General features: G+C 38.5%; 1 protein-coding gene across 7 annotated transcripts in view; it reads left to right on the plus strand.

Annotated features, from left to right (window-relative positions):
- The window catches only part of SLC38A9 (solute carrier family 38 member 9), a 54,085-nt gene extending 37,246 nt beyond the window's left edge, over positions 1–16,839 (plus strand). For all 7 annotated transcript variants that reach the window (XM_055791005.1, XM_055791004.1, XM_055791007.1 and 4 more), the window contains 4 exons: positions 4,728–4,841; positions 6,137–6,285; positions 14,154–14,243; positions 15,964–16,839. In XM_055791005.1, coding sequence (XP_055646980.1) covers positions 4,728–4,841; positions 6,137–6,285; positions 14,154–14,243; positions 15,964–16,129 — 519 coding nt within the window. In that variant the 3' untranslated portion in view covers positions 16,130–16,839. The remainder of the gene's footprint in view (positions 1–4,727; positions 4,842–6,136; positions 6,286–14,153; positions 14,244–15,963) is intronic.
- Positions 16,840–20,021: the final 3,182 nt, after the last annotated feature.

The following is a 20,021-nucleotide window of genomic DNA, read 5'->3' on the forward strand; positions in this document are numbered from 1 at the left end:
ACCAAATCTGTGCATAGTTCTTCTTCTAGGAGTTTTGTTTGGCTAGAGATTTCCTTCCCTGTTTGTAGCTGTACAGCAGCCTTTCACCTAGGTCTCAAAGTGCTTTGCAAATGTTAATGAAGCACTGATGCTCTTGAAGAGCTAACAGTTTTGTGATTAATTCACTAAGCTGCTGGACTAAGTGGGAGGTTTACATATGTATATAGGTCTCTGTCTTAAGTCAGGGTGTTAAGAGTATTTTTTCCTATGTATTTATATCAAGAAGATGCTTTCTTACATCAGTATTTCATGGATCAACCTGTTAACATGTCACTTCAATCAGAGTTCTGTGAAAAGCCTACAGAACTTGGCAAGCTGGAAAAGTACTATTTTAGTTATGAACAAAACTTGCTGAAACTAGTGGTCGCAAGAACAACTCTTTGGGGAGGTGTAAAAAAGAAAGAGAAACAGTAACATTCCTTTTATGGAGTCAGAAATCCAAACCCATAGCAGTTTCCATTCTGGTCACAGGCGTGTATCACTGCCCAAAATTAAAACACACATGGGGGGAGGATTCCTCTGGCTGATATTCCAGTATGGGGTGGATGATGTGAGAAGAGCAGTGCACTAGAGTACACCAAATGTCAGCAGCACAGCCAAGCCCTAAGAGCAGTGTTAAAACTTGAGCTCCCTGTTCCCATCTCCCACTGCTGTGCCCTGGTATTTTATCAGTGGTTTTGTGTACTGCACAATCAACTGGTTTGGAAACGGATTGCACAGAAAACTGACCTGGCCACAAAATGTGATTAGTTGGAGTTTTTGTTTGGGTTTCTTTTTTTGTGATTCACATCTGTGATCTGGTTCCCTGAGCAGCTGTACGGATGCTACACAAGCCCAGAGCATGATCTACAGGCGTGAATATGGTAGTGCTGTCTCCTAACAATCGTTTGTGGACCTACCTGGAGGAAAGGCTGAGAGTGGAGAGATGGTTTTTGCCCAGGTGGTAACTGCAGAAGGCATGGAGCTGTGGATGGTTCTTATTTTCTGCAATACTGAAACAGTTTCTGTTGATGCTACCCTGCCACTGGTTTCTTTTTCCAGCCAAAATTATGTACAGTGTCACGCATCTTGGTGAAGTACTTTTTTGTCACCCAGTTGAATGTTATCACTTGCCCTTAATGCACACACCTTGAACAGGTGAAGTCTGTTTATGATAGGGATCAGAGTCCTGTTACATATTGTAGAGGCAGCATCTCTCTTTTGAGAAGTGACCAATCTGAAATGGGATGATCAAAAGGTACTATTTCTAATGTGGTAATAATTACTAAGCACTGATACAGGCTTATCCATCCAAGAAACAACTCTACAAACTAGCTTTCACTGTGATACTGAGTTAAAAAAGAACTATTTTCCCTATGGCATGCAAAAGTGAAAACATGACCTGGAAGTTGCCTGTTCTTTTCAGCATTACATTGGAAGTATCTGTAGAGCACAGACACTTCACTGTGCTGCATCCAGTTCTGTGCCACAGGTCCAGCCAGCATCTGGATAGTAAACTATAGATGCGATATAGCATCTTGCACTTTCAGAGTTTTTGTTGTTAGCTTCATCCAATTTACCAGACTCATTCTTTTGCTAGGAGGCAGATTTCTCCTTTCATTCTGCTGCTGCTGCTGGCAGCCTCAGTCAGCCGATATTCTTCTTCCAGAGGCACTTTTAACACTTTGTTGTGTGCATCTGACCAGAAAAGCCCCTGGTCAGCAATAACTGCAGCTAACACTTGTTCTCCAAGTTCCACCCCAAAATCTGCCAGTTGTTTCAGGTGTACTTGACAAGGGCTTGGCAGGTGGCAAGCTTTGGTCCTTACAGACTGTGACCTGCGTGTTATCTTTGATGCTTCCCTTGCATTCTGATCCCCTAAATACTTCCTTCTTTCAACCATTTTTTTCTACATTTGATTCTTAGATTATAAACTCTCGGTGGGAGGACTGCCCCATTCTTTATGCTTAGGCAGTTTCCACCACAGTCATGTCCATTTTGAGTAGAAACTTCTTAATATAAAAATTAAAATAGACAAATGCGATTATTAACATTAATCCTTTTATCTCTCTCCATGTGTTCTTTGGTTTTATCTGGTATTGTGTTGTCTAAGCAGCATTTATAGTCAAGGTCTTTAGGGAGTGAACCCAGGTATCCTGAAGAGTAATGAACATTAATCAAAAGATGTTCCTGTTACATACACAAACATACACTCTTGTACAAAGATAACCATCTTATATACAGAAGCAGATGTTTGCAAGGGAGATGACATGTTTCAGAAAATAAATTCAGGTTTTCAGGTTGTCTTTATGTCTTGTTGCTTATGGAAATCAAAATCTGGGTGTTCTTTGTATGGTGAGAGCACCTGAAGAAAAAGGTCTATTGTGTTATGTTCTATGAAAATACAGTATCAGAATTATCTCAGCACTTAGTTTCAGTACAGATTAAAGTGTGCACCCTCAGGAATTGTCGGAACATGGACTGGTTAGTATAGTCGGAGGTAATAGCACAACAGTTATCTATCCTTAATTAAGTCTAGTCCAAAGGAAACAGTAAGAATTTTGTTTCCAATTGCTTGTCCTCACAACTGCAAGAACTTGTCACAGCAAAAATAGTTTTACAGTTGCTTCTAGAGCTTATGTGAGGGCTGAGTGTAAATAACAACTGGGATTTATGCATGAGGAATACACCTAAAATACCAAATTTCAAGCAAGTGAAAACAGGTTTTTACAGATGATGTGCCTCAAGAGGGTCTTGTGTGCATTTTGAAAAATTTGAAGATGTAGCTGTTATATAAAAACCTGTACAGCTTCTCATGTCACTGAGGAGAGATTCTGGGCATCATTTAAAGAAAACGCTATTGCTCAACATCTTACAGAAGTTGATAGTCCTTACTCAGTGACCAGTGCAAGGGGGGTGAGGACCAGAGAAGCATCTTCCAGCTGCATGTAACTGGACAGCAGGAGGAAGTTTGCAGCTGGAAGCGTGCAGCTGTCTAGGGGCACGAGGGCCACACTGGGTTAAGCTTCAACAGTGCATTGTTGTCTGATGAGATGTATCATTGGCCTTTTGCAGGCTGATGGGGAAAAGGCATCAATCTTCTACCCCAAAAGCACTAGCAACATGAACAGGAGATTCCAGTTCCTTCACTAAAAACTGTCTGCCTTCTGAACTTTGCTTGAAAATGGTAATCTAGCATTATACACTTTCTTCAGGGACCGCCTTGCTCTCGGAAGACCCCAGAAATGTATAGGATGTGCTTCTTTTGTCAAGGAGATAGGGAAATATTTCCATACACAGATGTGAGCAAGTTTTGCCCACGCAGTGAGCTAGCTCGAGGCCATAATTATGATACTGGTCTGGAAGCCATAATGGTCCTAATAATTTGGTGCTGTGCCTGAGCTAATAAAACTCACTTCTCAGTCATACAAAAATAGCGTCATGTATTGAAGCTTTACTAGTAATCCTTTAAGAAGCCTGATTATTAGCAACAGCTGAACAAATGGTTTGCTGTAAGGTAATGAGTGTTTTGTAGAGTAACATAAGCTTATACAGAATATAGTTAGTTAATAACAAGAAACAAATGGTTTCCCACTTTATTAAAAATAAAAAAGAATTAATGTAAAAGAACAACCCACTAAGTTTATTGCTATGAGGTTACTCTGATGTATATGTGGATTCCACAGTTTCATAAAGTACTTGAGTAAATTTGCTGCTTATTTCCCAATATAAATATTGCTAAAAGCTTTTAATTATTTTTATGTAGTTGAAAATCTCTTTATATATTAGTTACTTTATAAATTTAGTAAAAAATTTCAGAAGTGAACTCTGAAGTTAAGATTTAAATCCATATTTAGGTATATGTAATATAGTTAAATATGGATTTATGACCCTAGCTTTAGCATTTTCTCCTGGAAATCTGTGACTATTATTTAGTGCATCTGCCTGAGGTGGTTTTAGAAATTCAGTCATAAAGCAGATAGGCAATTTTAAATGAAAGAGTTATTATAAAATACAATGCTAAAGCTAAACGACATATATACCTCTGCCTTTGTGTTTTGTTTGAGTTTTATTTTTATTTTTTGTTCGATGTAGTGGTCTATTGGCTATGTCTTCCATTATCATGCCATCCATATAAAAGCCTGACATGCTAGTTTCTGGTTTGGAGCCAGTTTGTGTGGATCATCCTCTTAGGTTTCAAAGCAGCATCTTTAAAAATGTCCTTTGCATTATATCTGCAGTTGAGTAGGCTGATGTCTGTAATTGTATGCTTTTAGTCCTGACAAGAAATATGGGATTGATGGGCTTTATGTCTTTTAACAGCTGTCTCCGTGTCCCAAGGCTCTTAGCAGGATTTGTGAATGTAGGAAAGTAGAGGGATTTGCTTGTTTGTTACTTTTAGAAGCTAATGTAGGTTTGTGCATACAGCAATAACATGCTACATCTATTGGCATATCTGTTTCTTTGTGCCTTTTCTGTATGTAGGGAAGATATATAACACTTGTTTAGCTCCACTTTGGGGTATGTTCTTGCAGCTTTCTGATCTGATCCAGGACCAGTCCCGACTCAATTATTGTAATAAGTATAAAATTAATATTAATAAATATAAAAGTATCAGTAATAAATGGAATAGAATTCTCATGAGGTTTTGCTTTTTGCCTGTTCTGGTGTGTCAGTGTTGGCCAAAATAAGATTTTATTTTTCCTCAGGTGAGAGACCTCTCTATTGCGTACTTCCTGGTGGGGTTAACGTATCTGTATGTGGGAATGATAATTTTTGCATCTTTTCCTTCTCCACCACTATCCAAAGAATGCATTGAACAGGTGAGATATTTTACTGCAGTAAATTTAATCCTTTATTAAATATGTATTAAAAAAAGAACTGCTACTGATTCTTTGCTTCATGACTCACCCTGGGAGACACATCTGTCCTTGACTCTGGTCAGTTGGCTAAAGCCTCATGGGCACTACCACAAGCAGATGAGTAATGCTTGTGTTATCTTACTTATAGTCATGTCTGGTTGCCAGCAGTTCTGTAAAAAACAGTTAATAAATACTCTGTGAAAGTGATGAAGGGACCAAAATGAACAAGTGAACAGTTGAGGTTTTAATGTCTTTAGCTTCTTTAATCCTGAAAAGTTTGTTTAGTTGTGTGTGCAGTGACCAACGCTACTCATTGGAATGGTTTCAGGTTCTTCAGAAAAAGAAATACCATGCAAATGCAAGCTTGTTTAGATAGGAGTCCTCGCTATGGGTAGGCTTGGAGGCTAACTGTATGGTGAGCCTTGCCAGCAGAGTTCTTCAGATAATAACACCACATGAAACACCCTGTGAAGGCTATTAAACTGTTTGCTTATAGGCAAGGCCGATTCCCACATTCTAAATTACTTCAAAGATAGGAGTTATCAACTAGTGATCCATTTTACACCAGATGGTCCGTGTCTCTTGCATAATATTTAGCAACAAATCAGCATTTAAAGACTAACTCTGACTGTATGTTAGTTAAAATGAGTACCACTGTTGAACCATTAAATGATTTTTTTAACCATTTGAAATAACCTCATGGGATGAAAGCCACAGTTTAAGAGTAGGTGACAAGTGATTTTTTTCCCATTTATTTTCTGTGGGTATCCTAGGTACTTACAGAGTCATTTGTGTATTTCCATGATACTTAATTCTTATACTTCTTTTTCAGATGTTCCCACTTGTATTATATGATCCCTTCCTCATTTATATATGATCCAGTTTTACTGATTAAATAATTGGTTTTAATATCTAAATGTGATATGACAGATAATGGGAGCATATGTATCCATCTGCCTAGAAAATCAAGTGGTGCTTCCACAGCCTTTATTATTTGAGGATGTTCAGAAGATTAGAAAATAACTTCATCTTTAATGCTAACATGAAAGCTGACATCAGCCCTGTCGTATTAAAAAATCAGTTGGTATTTTATAGGAAGGCAATTGTAAAAGAGAGAGGGTATTTCTTGTTATGGAGTTCAATTAGCATTTGCAGGTGCTTGGTATTTATCCCTGTCTTCCACACAGCTATTAAAAATCAGCAGATACATGTAATCAAGCCACCATTGCTAAGTGTAATGTTATTCCTGTGTTTAGAATTTTCTAGATAACTTTCCCAGTGATGACATCATGTCATTCGTTGCAAGAATATTCCTGCTGTTCCAGATGATGACTGTATACCCACTGTTAGGCTATCTGGCACGAGTTCAGCTGTTAAGACAATTTTTTGGAAATGCTTACCCAAGGTAAGAAGGCTACTCCTTGACAAGAGCTTGGTGGACCTTGCTTAAGTGGCCTTCCATTGTCAGAAATCTGGCTGAGCTTTTGGGGATTTCCTTTGCTGCATTTCTTTTGTTTTTATTATTTTTTTTATTTTCAATTACCGTTGCGGTACATTTCAAAAGCTAATTTCATGATGTTTGTGAAGTCAGGGAGTGAATAGGCATGCAAAATAAACTTGCCTGCAGATGAGGACTGCTACAGCTTGGCAGAGCAGAATCAGGGTAGTCTTTTGGTTTAGCTCTTCATTTTGTCAATAAACAGAGGAATTTTGTCAACACAGTTCTTTTTGTGTTACGCATTTATATGGGGGGGGAAATAAGTTGTACAGGAAAAAAATTTTGTTCAGCAGCATTTCATTAAGTACTCTTTAAGCTGTAAAGGACACCCACTCTGGATATTAGTCTTCCAGGGTGCCATATGTGTTTTGTTTGTGCATAATTAGTAATCATCCATCTGTTTTTAAACAGAGCTGATAGCTAAGTGAGTTGTTAGCTGTGTTATCTAGGCTGCTGCTATGCTTACAAAAATAGTTTTTCACATGCTAATTTCAGAGATGGGCCACACCCCTGCATTTGTACACTCTCTGTACTCCAGGGAAGAGCTAATCTAGATTTCCATTTTAGGTGTTGGGTTTTTTTTACATAAAACCTAGGACATTTATTTTTAGAGTATTGTCTGAATTTGTCACAGCTGAGAAGTTGGCATTGATGTCCGAGTTTCTTATTTTATGTTGTGAATTACTGTTGATGGAGGAAAGGAAAAAAATATCCCCAGAAGAAATGTGTATTTCCTCTGTGGCATCAGCAGTAGCGTACAGGTCTGGGAAGACATTTTTGCAAGTTTCAGGTTTCTTCTGGGTCCTAAAATAGCTATGAGGAGGTCTAGAAATTGGATGCCTAAAATTAGGCAGTGAAATAAGTGCCTGCTTTTTTTAATGCTAAATTGTATGCAGTTCAGCTCTGAGGAGATTTTTAGGAACTGCTGCAACTTGCTGTTGGAAGCAAGGCCATTGATTTAAGTGCTAAACATGGATTTCACAGTCACTGGGAAATAGCCATGTCCTTTATATTATGTGGATGTGCCTCTTCCTATCTCCTCCCTCCAGTTACTCCCTGACCAGAATGGTTTTCATTTCCCTCATGCCCTCTCCTAGAACCTACAGCTTCATACCAGTCTCTTCTCAGGTTAATTCCAGCTTGCTGTTTTAAGCCTTTGTGGTATGACAAATGTGATGATGCAAGTACTTGCTTGGTTCTTGTCTCCAGGATGTCCTGTGGGTAGCTTCACTCATTTTTTTTTTTATTTATTTCTCCTTATAGAGAGGTATTTAAAGTTTCTGAGAAGTCAAAAATGATTTCTAGGAAGCCACTTAAATTGCTCCAACCTATAGTGATAAGGTAGCACGTTCTGGCTGGCTGTGTCTCCTCCCTCTGTAGTACCCCCAGGTATCTCAAATACCTCACAAAAATCGCTCAGTTAACCTCCAGGCTGTGGCTTCTGTGCCTTAACCATATTATAACTAAGCTCAGCCCTTAATTTTTTTTATGCAGTGGGGACTAACTGAAGACTGTTAGCAAGCACAGGATCTGTCTCTGGGTGGATAGTAAAGATGTACTACCTGATTGTGAAATCTGTCTTTTGGTGACTAGTTCTCACTGATGAAGGTCCTTCAGTAGCACTGGAGCTATATCCCCTTCCTAGGAAAAATTTCAGTATTCTGAGTTTTTCCCAGAGCTGCTTTTGTGGGGAAGCATTTTGCAAGTACAAAGAAGTAGTTCTTACTGACATAAACTGATGTCTCACTGGAGAGCCTGTTGATCCATTCCGAAGAACCTACCTGGAAATACCATGGCCTTTGTGTAAGAAAATGAGCACTCTACTAGTAGTTGTTTATACTTGAATTCTTTTATTGAAATCTTCAATGTCTGGGGCTAACAATTCTCAGGCAGTAAGACTGACCTGCAGAGACTCAAGCTTTAGCTCTCAGATTTGTGCATAAGGTGTATATATGGAGGGGGATATTCCCAGTCACTTGACTGGAGAAAATGTCTATGTAAGTAATGAGCCAAAAGGATAAAGTAGGAGAAAAAGAGCAGAACAGAAAGTGGAGTTCTGTGCAGTTCTTCTAGAAGAATTTTGGAAAAAAAACCCAGCAGTTTCAAGTCTTATATTTTTGTGATTGATTTGTATGATTACATTATTTTTCTACCTTTTCCTATTTTTATTTTCAGGTTGTGGAAGTGAGGTTTAGGGGTGTGCACTGATGGTATATCCATCCATTTATGCAGCACATTGGGTAGTATAGTATGCTGAATTCATATTGATTGTGCGTTTGATGATCTCTGTTGGCAACCTAGCCTTGTTTAACCCTGTTATACAATGTGCTAAATCACATGTATTTCCATAGGGGCATCCTTCCTATATTAAGTTTCCTTTGCAGCTGAGAGAATGTTACAAATGTCCAATTATATATTTTTTTAAAAAAATACCTCCTTTGGTCCAGGTCCCCATTGTAAATCTTTTTTAAGCCCTGGGTTGTTCCGTATGGAGGTGCTGCAGGTTTTGCATGAACTGGAAGCTTCCTGATATTAAAAGCCAAGCTTCTTCATATGAACAGTTGTTTGCAGGTGTGAGTTATAGAATGGTTTGGGTTGGAAGGGAACTTAAAGATCACCTAGTTCCAACCCCCTGCCATGGGCAGGGACACCTTCCGCTAGACCAGGTTGCTCAAAGCCCCATCCAGCCCGGCCTTGGACACTTCCAGGGAAGGGGTGTCCACAGCTGCTCTGGGCAACCTGTGCCAGTGTCTCACCATCCCCACAGTAAGGAATTTCCTCCTGCTGTGTAATGTAATTCTGTTCTCCTTCAGTTTAAAGCCATTACCCTGTGTCCTATCACTGCTTGCCCTTGTAAAAAGTCCCTCTCCAGGTATCCATGTGGATACCTGCTGCTGCTGCTATTGATGGAGTTAATGGATAACCATTAAGTTATTAGCTGGTGCACTTGGAGTCCTGGTTGCATGTTAAAGCTGGCTGATGACTGAATAGCTTAATTACATACATGCCTACAGGGCTCCAGATAATTCTTATTTCCTAGCAGTTACTGTATTGCTAGATCAATTTGATTCTTTGCTTTAACTCCTTTTTCTTTACTGTTTCTCTGTCACTGGATATGATGAAGCACCAAGGTATTTGCTGTTTTATAGTTCTTAGTCTTGACAATTAGTCTAATCCAATGCAGTTTCTACCAAAAGCATCATCAAGCATCATCTTGTTCCACATCCTGGCTTTTGCTGGTGGGCCAGGGATTATAACTGGATTATAACGAGGAATCCTTTCCTCAACTTCAGGAGAGCTTTTCTTGTCTGAAGACTGATCCCCATGTCCTTTGTCCCACACTTGTTAGATACTTTGCAGTGCTGTTTTCTACTAAGTGCTTTGCTGTGCTTATCCATAGTGTATCCTACTAACCTCTAGGTTAGCTCACCCTTTCCAAGTTTAAAAGTTTAAGCAGATGATACATAACTGTTTCTTCTCCCTGGTTTCACTTCATGGATAATCTGAACAGTGACAGCTTGCTTGTGTGAAGCATACAGGAAATGAGTAGCATCCTCCATCCTGCAGCGATCAGGAGGAGAGCATAAGGACAATTCTCCTTCCTCTTACAATACCAGTATCAGTCACCCATGTCTCTGTCTATTTTAAAAACAAGTAAGTGTGTAGGCATGCTGGGCCCAGTCGCCCAAAAGTGTCATCACAAAGCATTCAGCCTTTCTGTGCTTCCTACAAAAGGTTTAGGCACAAGCAAAGGAGTCCTAATTCCTTCTTTCATTTTGCAAAATGTATGCTAGTGTACAGGCTACAACACAGAAAGTCATGTACTGGGATAAAAACCAAGGAACTGTTCATTCTCTTCTTCCCTCCCTGGTGGGGTAAAGCAAGTCCAAGATGTCATGTACTGGGAAATTACTTCTTTTCTAGTGAGGTATGTTTGCAATGGCATCATTTAGGGTGACTTAGGGCTAGAGGCATGTGGTTTATATGCTGTTTCTTACGTGACTCTGGATCTTCTTACATGTACAGAAAGCTCACTTTTTTATTATTGTTATTGGCTCTTGGCTACAGTGATACTGGTGACAGAGATTCTCTTGATTAATTATATGCTGCACTTGAAATGCTGTGTACAGTCATCTGATCAGTTTTTAAAACCTAACATCTTCCCTGTTCTGAGAGATTAAATAAGATGATGGAAAGAAATCACTTGGCTTTCCTTAAAGATTGTCCTCCCCTTACTCCATGGTATCCCAGCAGACCTGCCAGTTCTCCCACGGATGTGTCTTCTAATGCAGTGAATTAATTTCTGCTGTTTGCATGTGTGTTATCTGCCTTTCACCTAGCCTCTGTCTTGCTTGTAACTGCTGTTCTGTAGATTCATAGTCTTTTGATTGATGTCACTTGAGTGAGATTTCCAGGAAGAAAAAACATTTTTAGATGCAGTAATCTTCCCCAAATTCTTATTTAAATGATCCTGTTTTGCTTTTTTCCTTGCTTTCCTGTTTCCCTTAATATGCATGTTCACCCTGTGACTCCAGTCTGAGTCCAGCTCTTCTCATGTCTTTGCATCTGACCTCAGGGGATTTAAAAATGTCCCCTGCCCTAGGGTTTGGTTTCAGTTTTCAATATGATTCTTACTTTGCGGGTGCTGAAGTTAATTAGATATATGTGGTCACTGTTGTTCAGTGGTTTAAGTGTAACCACCCCTTCTGCAGGACAGAACTTGATAGAGCAAGCCCTCTAATGATCTTGTGGCATACCAGGTTGTTTCTCGACTCTGTCAGCCTGAGAGGTTAACCTTGCAATGGGGGGAAAAAAGCAAGACTAAGGGGAAAGCTTGATTTTATTTTTTTCTGCCTCTTTAATATTATTTTTTGTGGGATTGCAGGATTTTTGCATGTAAGCAGCGATTCTCTTTATACAAAAGAGCTAGAGTCTTCGTCTGCTCAACTGAGGATATTGAGACTGAGGACAGAATATAAAAGATGAAGCACCACATGCTGCTCTTGGATTGCCATGGATGTGCCTCTTTTGTGAATTACCACCTCCTTGTGGCCTTCCAGCATGTGCCTCAGAGCAGCAGCCCTAATCAGGCTGCCCAGGCAGATTGTCCACCCTGACATGGGTGAGCCCATCCTGTTGCCATTGATCGTGATGAAGAAGGTTATGCTGCTTAGAAAACAGCTGTGTGCCAGCAGGGTGGTTAGGTAAAGAGGGGCCACATCTTTTCTGATCTCTAACATCACCTAAATACTTTTCTTCCTATAGTCATAATAAGCAGAGGTGGTATGGTTATGCCCCCCACAAAATACTGGTGTTTTGACTGCCCTTTTGCAATGTGTGGTGGACATTAATTGTACCATAAACCATTGTCAGGCTAAAACTGAGCAATGTAGAACTTGTTAAAATGTCACAGGCTATGAGAAGTGCTTGTCCCTTCTGTAGTACACCTGCATGAAACTTAGTCCTTTGCATAATACTATGTCAAATGATACAGCTACTAGTAACCTAGTGTTACTAGTAACCTAGATTATCAGATTCTTCTTTATTCAGAAGGATATTTTTTTCCTAAATGATAATGCCCTTTTCTGCATTAAGAATGAGTCTTTCTCCTGTCTTGAACCTGAGATGAACTGTGAATGTCTATGCCTAGGTAAAAGAAGGGGGTTGCAGGTTCAACACTTGTTGTCCCATAACGTGGTTATAGCTTGGGCTGTTTCAAAAGGAGCAAGGATATTCCAGAGGAGAAATACAGTGTAACCTTTTTGCCCTGAAACAGACAGATTTAAATCCTTTTCAGACTTTCTGATTTTGTTACTGTTCTTGAGGATGCTGCTTAATTGTTACAAATAAAACTGCAAAGCGGTACTCTGCAAATACTGAATTGTTTTGGAGTCCAGCACTTTGAGGCAATTGTTTCCAGTTGAGCCAAAACACATTTCCCTCCACCCCAATTATTTTTTCCCAGATCAAGAAGCTGAAAAATGTTTCATTTCACCCCAGACATACGTATGCACCACTTTGCTTTTCAAGTTACAGGACACTAGAATTAATTTTTTTTAAAAGCAACAACTTTGAACTATGAAATCACATCTTCTGTTTTAAAGCATGCCAGAATGAAATGCTTCAGACTTTTTTCATGTTTTCTGCTAAAATATTCTGAACTGACCCAGATTTGCAAAAACATTTTCTAATTACTAAGCCTGTACTCTTTTTAATCCCTCTTGCTAAAAAATAAATCTCAGGGGAAAAAAGAATGGAAGGAGTGCCATCATTTTCTGTGTTCATAAACTTTTGGCTTCAGTTGTGCTGACAGTAAGATTTGCAATCTGCTGTGTGTGTGGGGAGAGAGGAAGTAATTTTTAATGGCAAATGCTTTTTTGTGAGCAATGTAGTTAATTTGCTTTCCATAGCAGTATTAGAGAAGCAGTAAACATTTGGTCCTTTTTCACCTAACAAGTCTGATTCTTGGGATTTTATTTTTTATTCTTGGGGTTTTACCAGGTTTATATCCAATTATGTTTTTGTTAAAGTTTGAGCTGCTGTATTCCCGCTACTATCTTCAGTCTTGGAGGTACACCTCTTGTACCATTGTTAAAATGTCGTGTACAAAAAGATACTATTTCTGTCTTTATTAAATCAATTTTCAAGAGCAAACGTTAGAAATTGTCCATAACTTAAATTATTCCTTTGTGTTTAAATTACCTCCACTCTCCTAAACCTTAATGAGACTGTGGCTCTAATCTTTCTTCCTAACTTGGCAACTGGCAACCAGTCTTTCAGCCATAGAAGTTGTCACTTTTAAAAAGCTTGTTAGTGACATCCTCCATGATACAGATACTTTCTGCAGTTAAGAAAAAATTAGCATTGGCTTACAGTTTTTGTTTATTTTAAGAAATCAAATCCTCCAGAAGAATAAACAAAACCTGTAAGTGTATGTATGTTTCCTCTGTGTCAGTTCTTTTTTCCCTTCATAGAGACAGCTGTGTGACCAAAATATCACAGTTTTTTACTATGTTTCCTGACTTTACCTTATGTTACAATATACCAACATTTCATATTCTCTAGAGAAAATTGATAGTTTCCTGAGTCTCAGCTCTGTTCGTAACTACCCTAAGTTTTGCAGAACAGAAAATATCCATTGTTTTCATCCTTAATGCAAAAAGGAAAGCAAAAGTAAAACATCTGTAAAATTTAATTCAACAGAAAAATTCCAACATAAATAATACACAGGTCATATATTAAATGACATCCAACATTCTAAATGTTTGTCCTCTATCAAAATGCATTAGAGGTCAAATTTTAAGGTGTCATTGCCCTCCTAGTATTCTGTGTGATGTTTTCTACTTGGTACATCTTTTCCTTTCTTCTGGTTTCTATTACTTCACTTTGAACAATACAGATCATTCTCTGAACAAGCTATTTCTTTCGTGGGGGAATTAAGTTATACCGTATTGTTTCTTTGGTATTTGTACATCCATCTGAAATATTTGAGTGCTAAGTACCACGTATGGTGTTTTTCAGAAGAACTGCCAAATTACACATACTTACTCCTTAAGAATATGTTGAGTCAAAACACTAGATATTTAGCTTGGCACTCTTGAATATTCAGTAGATGTTATGTTTGCTGTGAAATTAATTAGCTTTAATAGAGTGAGTCGTGCAAATGGAAACACCATCCATGTTCCAGTTAAATGTTAATGTAAATGAAGGATAATGGTGGTATTTTGTAATAAATGAAGCACAGATTTTAACACTGTTTCTTCACTTCCATGTAGCATTTTCCATGTGCTCATCCTGAATGTAGCAATCGTAGGAGCTGGAGTAGCAATGGCAAGATTTTACCCAAATATAGGAGGTATCATAAGGTGAGTGTTGCTTGCACAATGAACTTACCTGTGTTGTTGCTCCATGTTTGTCTCTTGATGTTGAAAAGGAATAGTATGAGTGCAGGTAATTGTGTCATTGTATTTTGTGAGGCTTATACCTTTTAAGTTGTAAATAATGATATAGCAGCATAGACAATCATCTCTCTTGAAGTTCTGAGAAGCACCTATCTGTAATTGTGCCTCTGTATCTGAGGTGATTTGGATGATTCCCAAGATTTCATTGGATCTGTATTTGAGGACCTTGTAACTATACCCTTGAAAGAATATGGTGTCCATAGAAAAGCTGCTTGTTTTTTGTGTGGCCTCTCTCAAGTTTTTATTTTATGTTAAGACCATTTGAAGCTATTTTGAAAGTCTGTAATTAAAATCCAAGAAAACAAGTAACTTCAAAGGGAAGAGTGACATAAAAATTATACTTCTACGTGATATCTTAAATTTACCATGTTACGAAACACCTAGGATTTCTATAATAGAGAAAGATTAGAGGAAGCAATCTAATGAGGTTTATTTTCTACATATTTGTAATAACACCACCATTCTTGCCTAGTTTGCATCTTTCCTACAGCAACCAGGAGAGGGAGGTGTTTAAAAATATAGGAATCTGCAATTGTAAAACCAGAATGACAGGCTTGAGTCTGACCAGAGTAGGAAAATAACTTACTTTTGCTCAGTAGCTGATTCTTGAGGGTTTTTTCGTTTCATTTTTTTTTTACTTGTCCTTTTAGTGAAAATGTTTGTATTCCAGTAATAGAGGTGGTCTGGTTATTAATTCCAAATAAATATCATGCAACACATTTCTCTGTTTGCAAACTGATCCTGGTCTCTGCTGATATGTTCATACTGTAAGCAGATATTTTGAATAGTGAATTTCCAGGTGATAAATTGTCCATGTACGATCTTAACTTAGGTATTCGCTCATTTTGTGTTGCACGTGGTTACTCTGTATTATGATGTTTCATCTGTCTAAAAGGGATGTTCATATATTTGAAATAAAATAAGTTGTTGTTAGTTAATAATGCATATTTGGCTGCAGTATAACTTAGTTGGTGGAAACTCACAATAGGGGAAAATAAAGAGGTTTTGATAAGCAAGGGGGTGGTTACAAAAAGGACAGTTAAATGTTTCATTTGCTGTGGTTGATCATGTTCCAGGAGGTCATGTTGGTCTTTCCAGGTCTGGAGAATGATTTGCTAGAAGCTCATTAAATAAATTAAAACAAAAGTTGAAGATTCAGGAGTGTTTCTGTGCTCACGTTTTAACAGGTGTCCTCAGATGGCTGGTGTGCAGTGAGGTTTGTAGTTCTGACAGTAAAGGATGCCTAATAAAGGATGCACTGTCCAGTCACTTTCTGTTGCGTGTTGACAAATTTCCCCAAAGAAAGTAGAAACATCAAGTCAAAGATAGGCAGTTAGTCCCAGAAGCATGTGGGGATGGGGCTGAAACTTCAGAGGCATGTCAGAGGGCAGGTGCAGGGGAGCAGGGGGCTGAGCAACACAGAGTGGAGATAACTAAATGCCATTGAAGGAGGTAAAGGACAGCAAGGAACAGAAACTGATGTTTAGTGACTGCAGATAGACATTGTTCAGCCAGACTGACAGTTCATTGGTTTGAGGGGGGGAAATGATAACCAGAAATAAGAGTTAATGCAAAGCATTCTGTTTTTTTCTTTTCTTCTTCCCCTCTCCCTGCCTTTCCTCAGATACTCTGGAGCAACATGTGGTCTGGCCTTTGTATTCGTGTATCCGTCCCTCATCTACATGATCTCCCTGCATCGTGCTGGGCGGCTGACGTGGCCAGCATTGATCATTCACATCTTTATAATCCTCCTTGGACTGGCGAATCTGATTGCACAATTTCTATTGTGAAAACTCCCCCTTCTCCCTGTGGCTGTGACAAATGGTACTGTGACATTTGGCCACAGCCTTGAGCAACACCGTCATGCATGAGAATGAACAGTCCTCCATGTGATCTTGAGAAAAGATGCACCTTTGAAACAAATTTAAAACACATCTTTCAGGTGCTTGACAGAAAACCTGTCTTGCTCCTCTAAAAAAAAGATTATGCAAAGTGAAATGGTTCAGATTTGAGTGAGGTAGTTCTCCTGGTTTTGTTGAATGTATATCAAAAATTAATGAAACTCACGTATTCTCATTTTTTACAGCATACTTCTCAAAACACACAACTTTCAGCCTCAGGCCATAGAACTCCTCTTTCCTCCAGAGGAACTGTCCTTACCTTTATTAACAAATATGCTTTCACAGAATTGTTCAGTTTGTTTGACTTTTTTGTTGCAGTTATTTTTCTGTTTTGTTTGGAAAATTAAGAAATTATTGTCTTTTTTTGCTGTTTAGGTTAATTTATAGTCATTTGGGGTAAAATGCATTTTTAATTTTGAATATACTATGAAATTGTTTTGGCAGTGGTTTTCCTCTACAAAATCCCAACTAAAAGAAACAATAAACTCATATTGCAGTGTTCTATTGAGAACCAATATGTACACAAGTTGTGATCTTACAATGAAAAACGTCAGAAGGATAAAAAAAATTAGAGCGAGACAATTAAAATTGAAAATCCAGGCTTGACCTCACTTCAACTCTGTTAACTGAGCTATTATGTGCTATGAAGTTGTCTTGTCAGGGGTTGCATGTGGTTTTATAGATTCACGTTGAACACAATGTTCATCACAGGCTTGCTCCCTCCCTGTTAGGGTCTTACTCTAGTGGTCTCTCAGTGTGCTTTTCCACTATATTACTCTAGCCATTTTGGCTGTGAGCAGAGAGACAAAGCTAGCACTCTTCAGAATTGTTGACTAAATCAAATAATTTAAGTAATTCCTAACAGAAGCTGGAAAAATCTGGGAAGGGTTGAGTTGTGGTTTTGGTTTGGTTTGGTTTTTTTAACTTCTTGTTTACTAACTAAGAGGGTGTACATGTGTAAGCACACAGACACCTTCCTTGACCTACCATCTCTGAGTCTGAGCCTTAACCCAAAACATGCAATAATTAAGTTGCCAGACACTAGTGGAATGTCATCTTTTGTGGTTGGAGAGAGTAAAAACTCCTCTTCGTACAGAATTTCAGTGTATTAACATAATCAACATCTGTAGAATAATAGAAAGAGGATTCTGAGCAATGCTGAATTCCACAGTAAAAGAGGAAAATAGTTGGAGTGATGCAATATTTGTGAAGTAGGAGTTGAGTGGGAAAGATAATTACATTGCAGGGTAAGAGTTCATTTTGTCATCAGAAAGGCAATGAAAAACATAACCTAGATTGTTACCATGCTTCTCTGGGAAATTATGTGATTTTTTTGTAGTAATGATGTAGATCTGTTTGTTTGAGTTAGGCTCCTTAAACTGCATAAATGTCCTTTGATTTGTATGAATTACAAGATCATATGGATTTGCAATATTATCTGCAGAATAGGACAATTATTTCAGATATATCTTTTTTCTTGTGAAACTTTTTGTGCCTTTAAATCATAATTGGAGAATACATCCATCATCTGTTCTGTATTAGAGAGAAGTGTTTTCCCCATCCTGGTCATTTTCCCTGTGTATGCTCTTGTCTTCCACTACTTGGTTTCCTTACTCCCTAGGGTGTATCTGCCCACCCTTTCCACTGCCTGACAGTGAGCCTGTCTTGTGGTGCTGACATTAGCAGTGGCCAACGCATCTGCTTTTTAGGGACTGGGTCTGACCTCTCCCATAAAATACTTCCTTGCATGTCTAGGTAGTCATCACTGCATGTAACTTCATGGCAGCATTCCCTCAACATTCTCAGCAGTGCATGTCACCACTTAAAAGAGGTTGGGTTTTTTTTACTTTCCAACAAACTTCCTCATCTTTCCAACAAATTTACATATTTACAGTTCCACAGCTGTAGCATGTTGCTAAACTCTCCACAGTTATTTGGTACAGATGAGAAGTGCTTAAACACCAAAAAGGAAGAATGAAAGATGCAGGATTTCAAGCATCATTGGCTAATTCACGTTAAGCTCTTGTGCTTATTTGCGGTAATTTCAGTGCTTAATTTAGGTCCAAACCCTGATGAGCACAGGTACTTCAATTTGGTTATGTCCCTCCATGTTCCATCTGAGTGACTTCATAAGTTAAATCTTTGCCATTGAAGCAGATAGTAGAAGGCCCATTGATTTCAGCAGAATTAAATCCTGTTAGGATCTAGTAATTCAGCAGCAATTCCCAAGTAAGACAGAGTTAATGGTGAAGTTAATTGCATCTTCTGTCCGCTTGTCTGTTTTCCAGTTGTGCAGTGTACAATGATTTGACAATATTTAGAAGGAAATTATTCAGTACCTTTCTAAAAGCCTGTTTTAGCTCCAGGTTGCAGAGATAGGTTCTTGTGCACTGTTTATTTATACAGGCCTTTAACAACTTTGATTTGAATTACAAATTGATAAGTAGCATTAAAGTGATAACAAATATTTCATTATACTCATCACCTGGAGTACATTTTCTTATGAGAAAGTATTTATTTTATTTTACTATATGCAGTTGAGATATTCGCAAGTGTTAGAAGCAAGTTAGGACTGTGTAAGTAGAATGGCATTTTTAGGGTTTCTTTTCTTTGTCAACATCCTAAGTTAAGTAATGTTTTAAAATTTAATGGCAACTTAAGTGGGCTAAAAGACCAGAAGTAGATTGCAGTGTCTCTTTTCATGCAAGCACATAATGCAGTTCTCCACAAATGCACACTTCATCTTACTTGCTCATGTGACCCTGCAGTGATGGCCAGCTAATTCCAATTCCTTATGTCCTCTGTTCCAGCAAATCATCATGTGATTTAGTGGAGCAGAAAAAGTAATATATGGACCCAATGGTGTATTTTGAAATGTAATTTATTACCTTCTCATAGAAGAAAAGTAATTTCTGCTGGAAATACTGAATTCTGACATTTGAGCTTTTCTGAAGTAAGCTGTGAGGTGAAATACTGTTAGCTCTGGGCATTGAGTAGGAGTCTAAGGTTTTCTTCATAATAGTACCAGGCTTTGTTTGGCACCATCCCTACCTCATTGCACTCTGAAAATCCAGCCCTCCATATTATGAAGTAACTCAGTGATGCAAGCTGAAGTTTTCATTGCATGAGGCTCAAGCAGCTGTAATCATATCTGCTAATACCATCAAGCCAAAATCCAGATCTCAAGATCTATAAGGCATTAACCCAGCATGACCTTTAAAAATTGCCAAAGCAATCAGTAGCCAGGGAAATTCCCAGGAAGCTCCGTGAGCAGTTGTGGAGATGCCTGTGTGGTGAAGCTGTGGACATGTCTGTGGGTGATCACAGACAGTCTGAGCAGGGAGACCAATGCAGTAGTTTTTTCAGTGGAGGCTTTGTGATGAACAGAAGTAGTTGTAGTTTCTAAGGGCAAGGGCTGATGAAGGGGCTTTTATGTCTGCCTTCAGCCGTGACAAGAGACTGATCTCCATATCCATGCTTGTACTAACCTCATTGCCTTCTGTGTAATGGCCTAGCCTCATCTGTTCCAGTTTCTTAATATTATCATGACCTAGATTCTTCCTTTCAGGTTCTAGCTGTCTTCATAATCTGTCCTGTGCGTATTAGCTCTGTTTCCCCTTGCTCTTCCAGTCACTCACAGCTGCATTTGTTCCTACAAATACATTTTTCTTGTTCTGTCTGGATTAATAACATAATGTATTAAATCCTGCAGCTCAGATTATCTGCACAGCAAAAATGAGCATTCAGGATTCAAATGCTGCATTAAAAACCAACAGGCTCA

Source organism: Falco peregrinus, chromosome Z (genome assembly GCF_023634155.1).
Source record: "Falco peregrinus isolate bFalPer1 chromosome Z, bFalPer1.pri, whole genome shotgun sequence".
Taxonomy (NCBI): domain Eukaryota; kingdom Metazoa; phylum Chordata; class Aves; order Falconiformes; family Falconidae; genus Falco; species Falco peregrinus.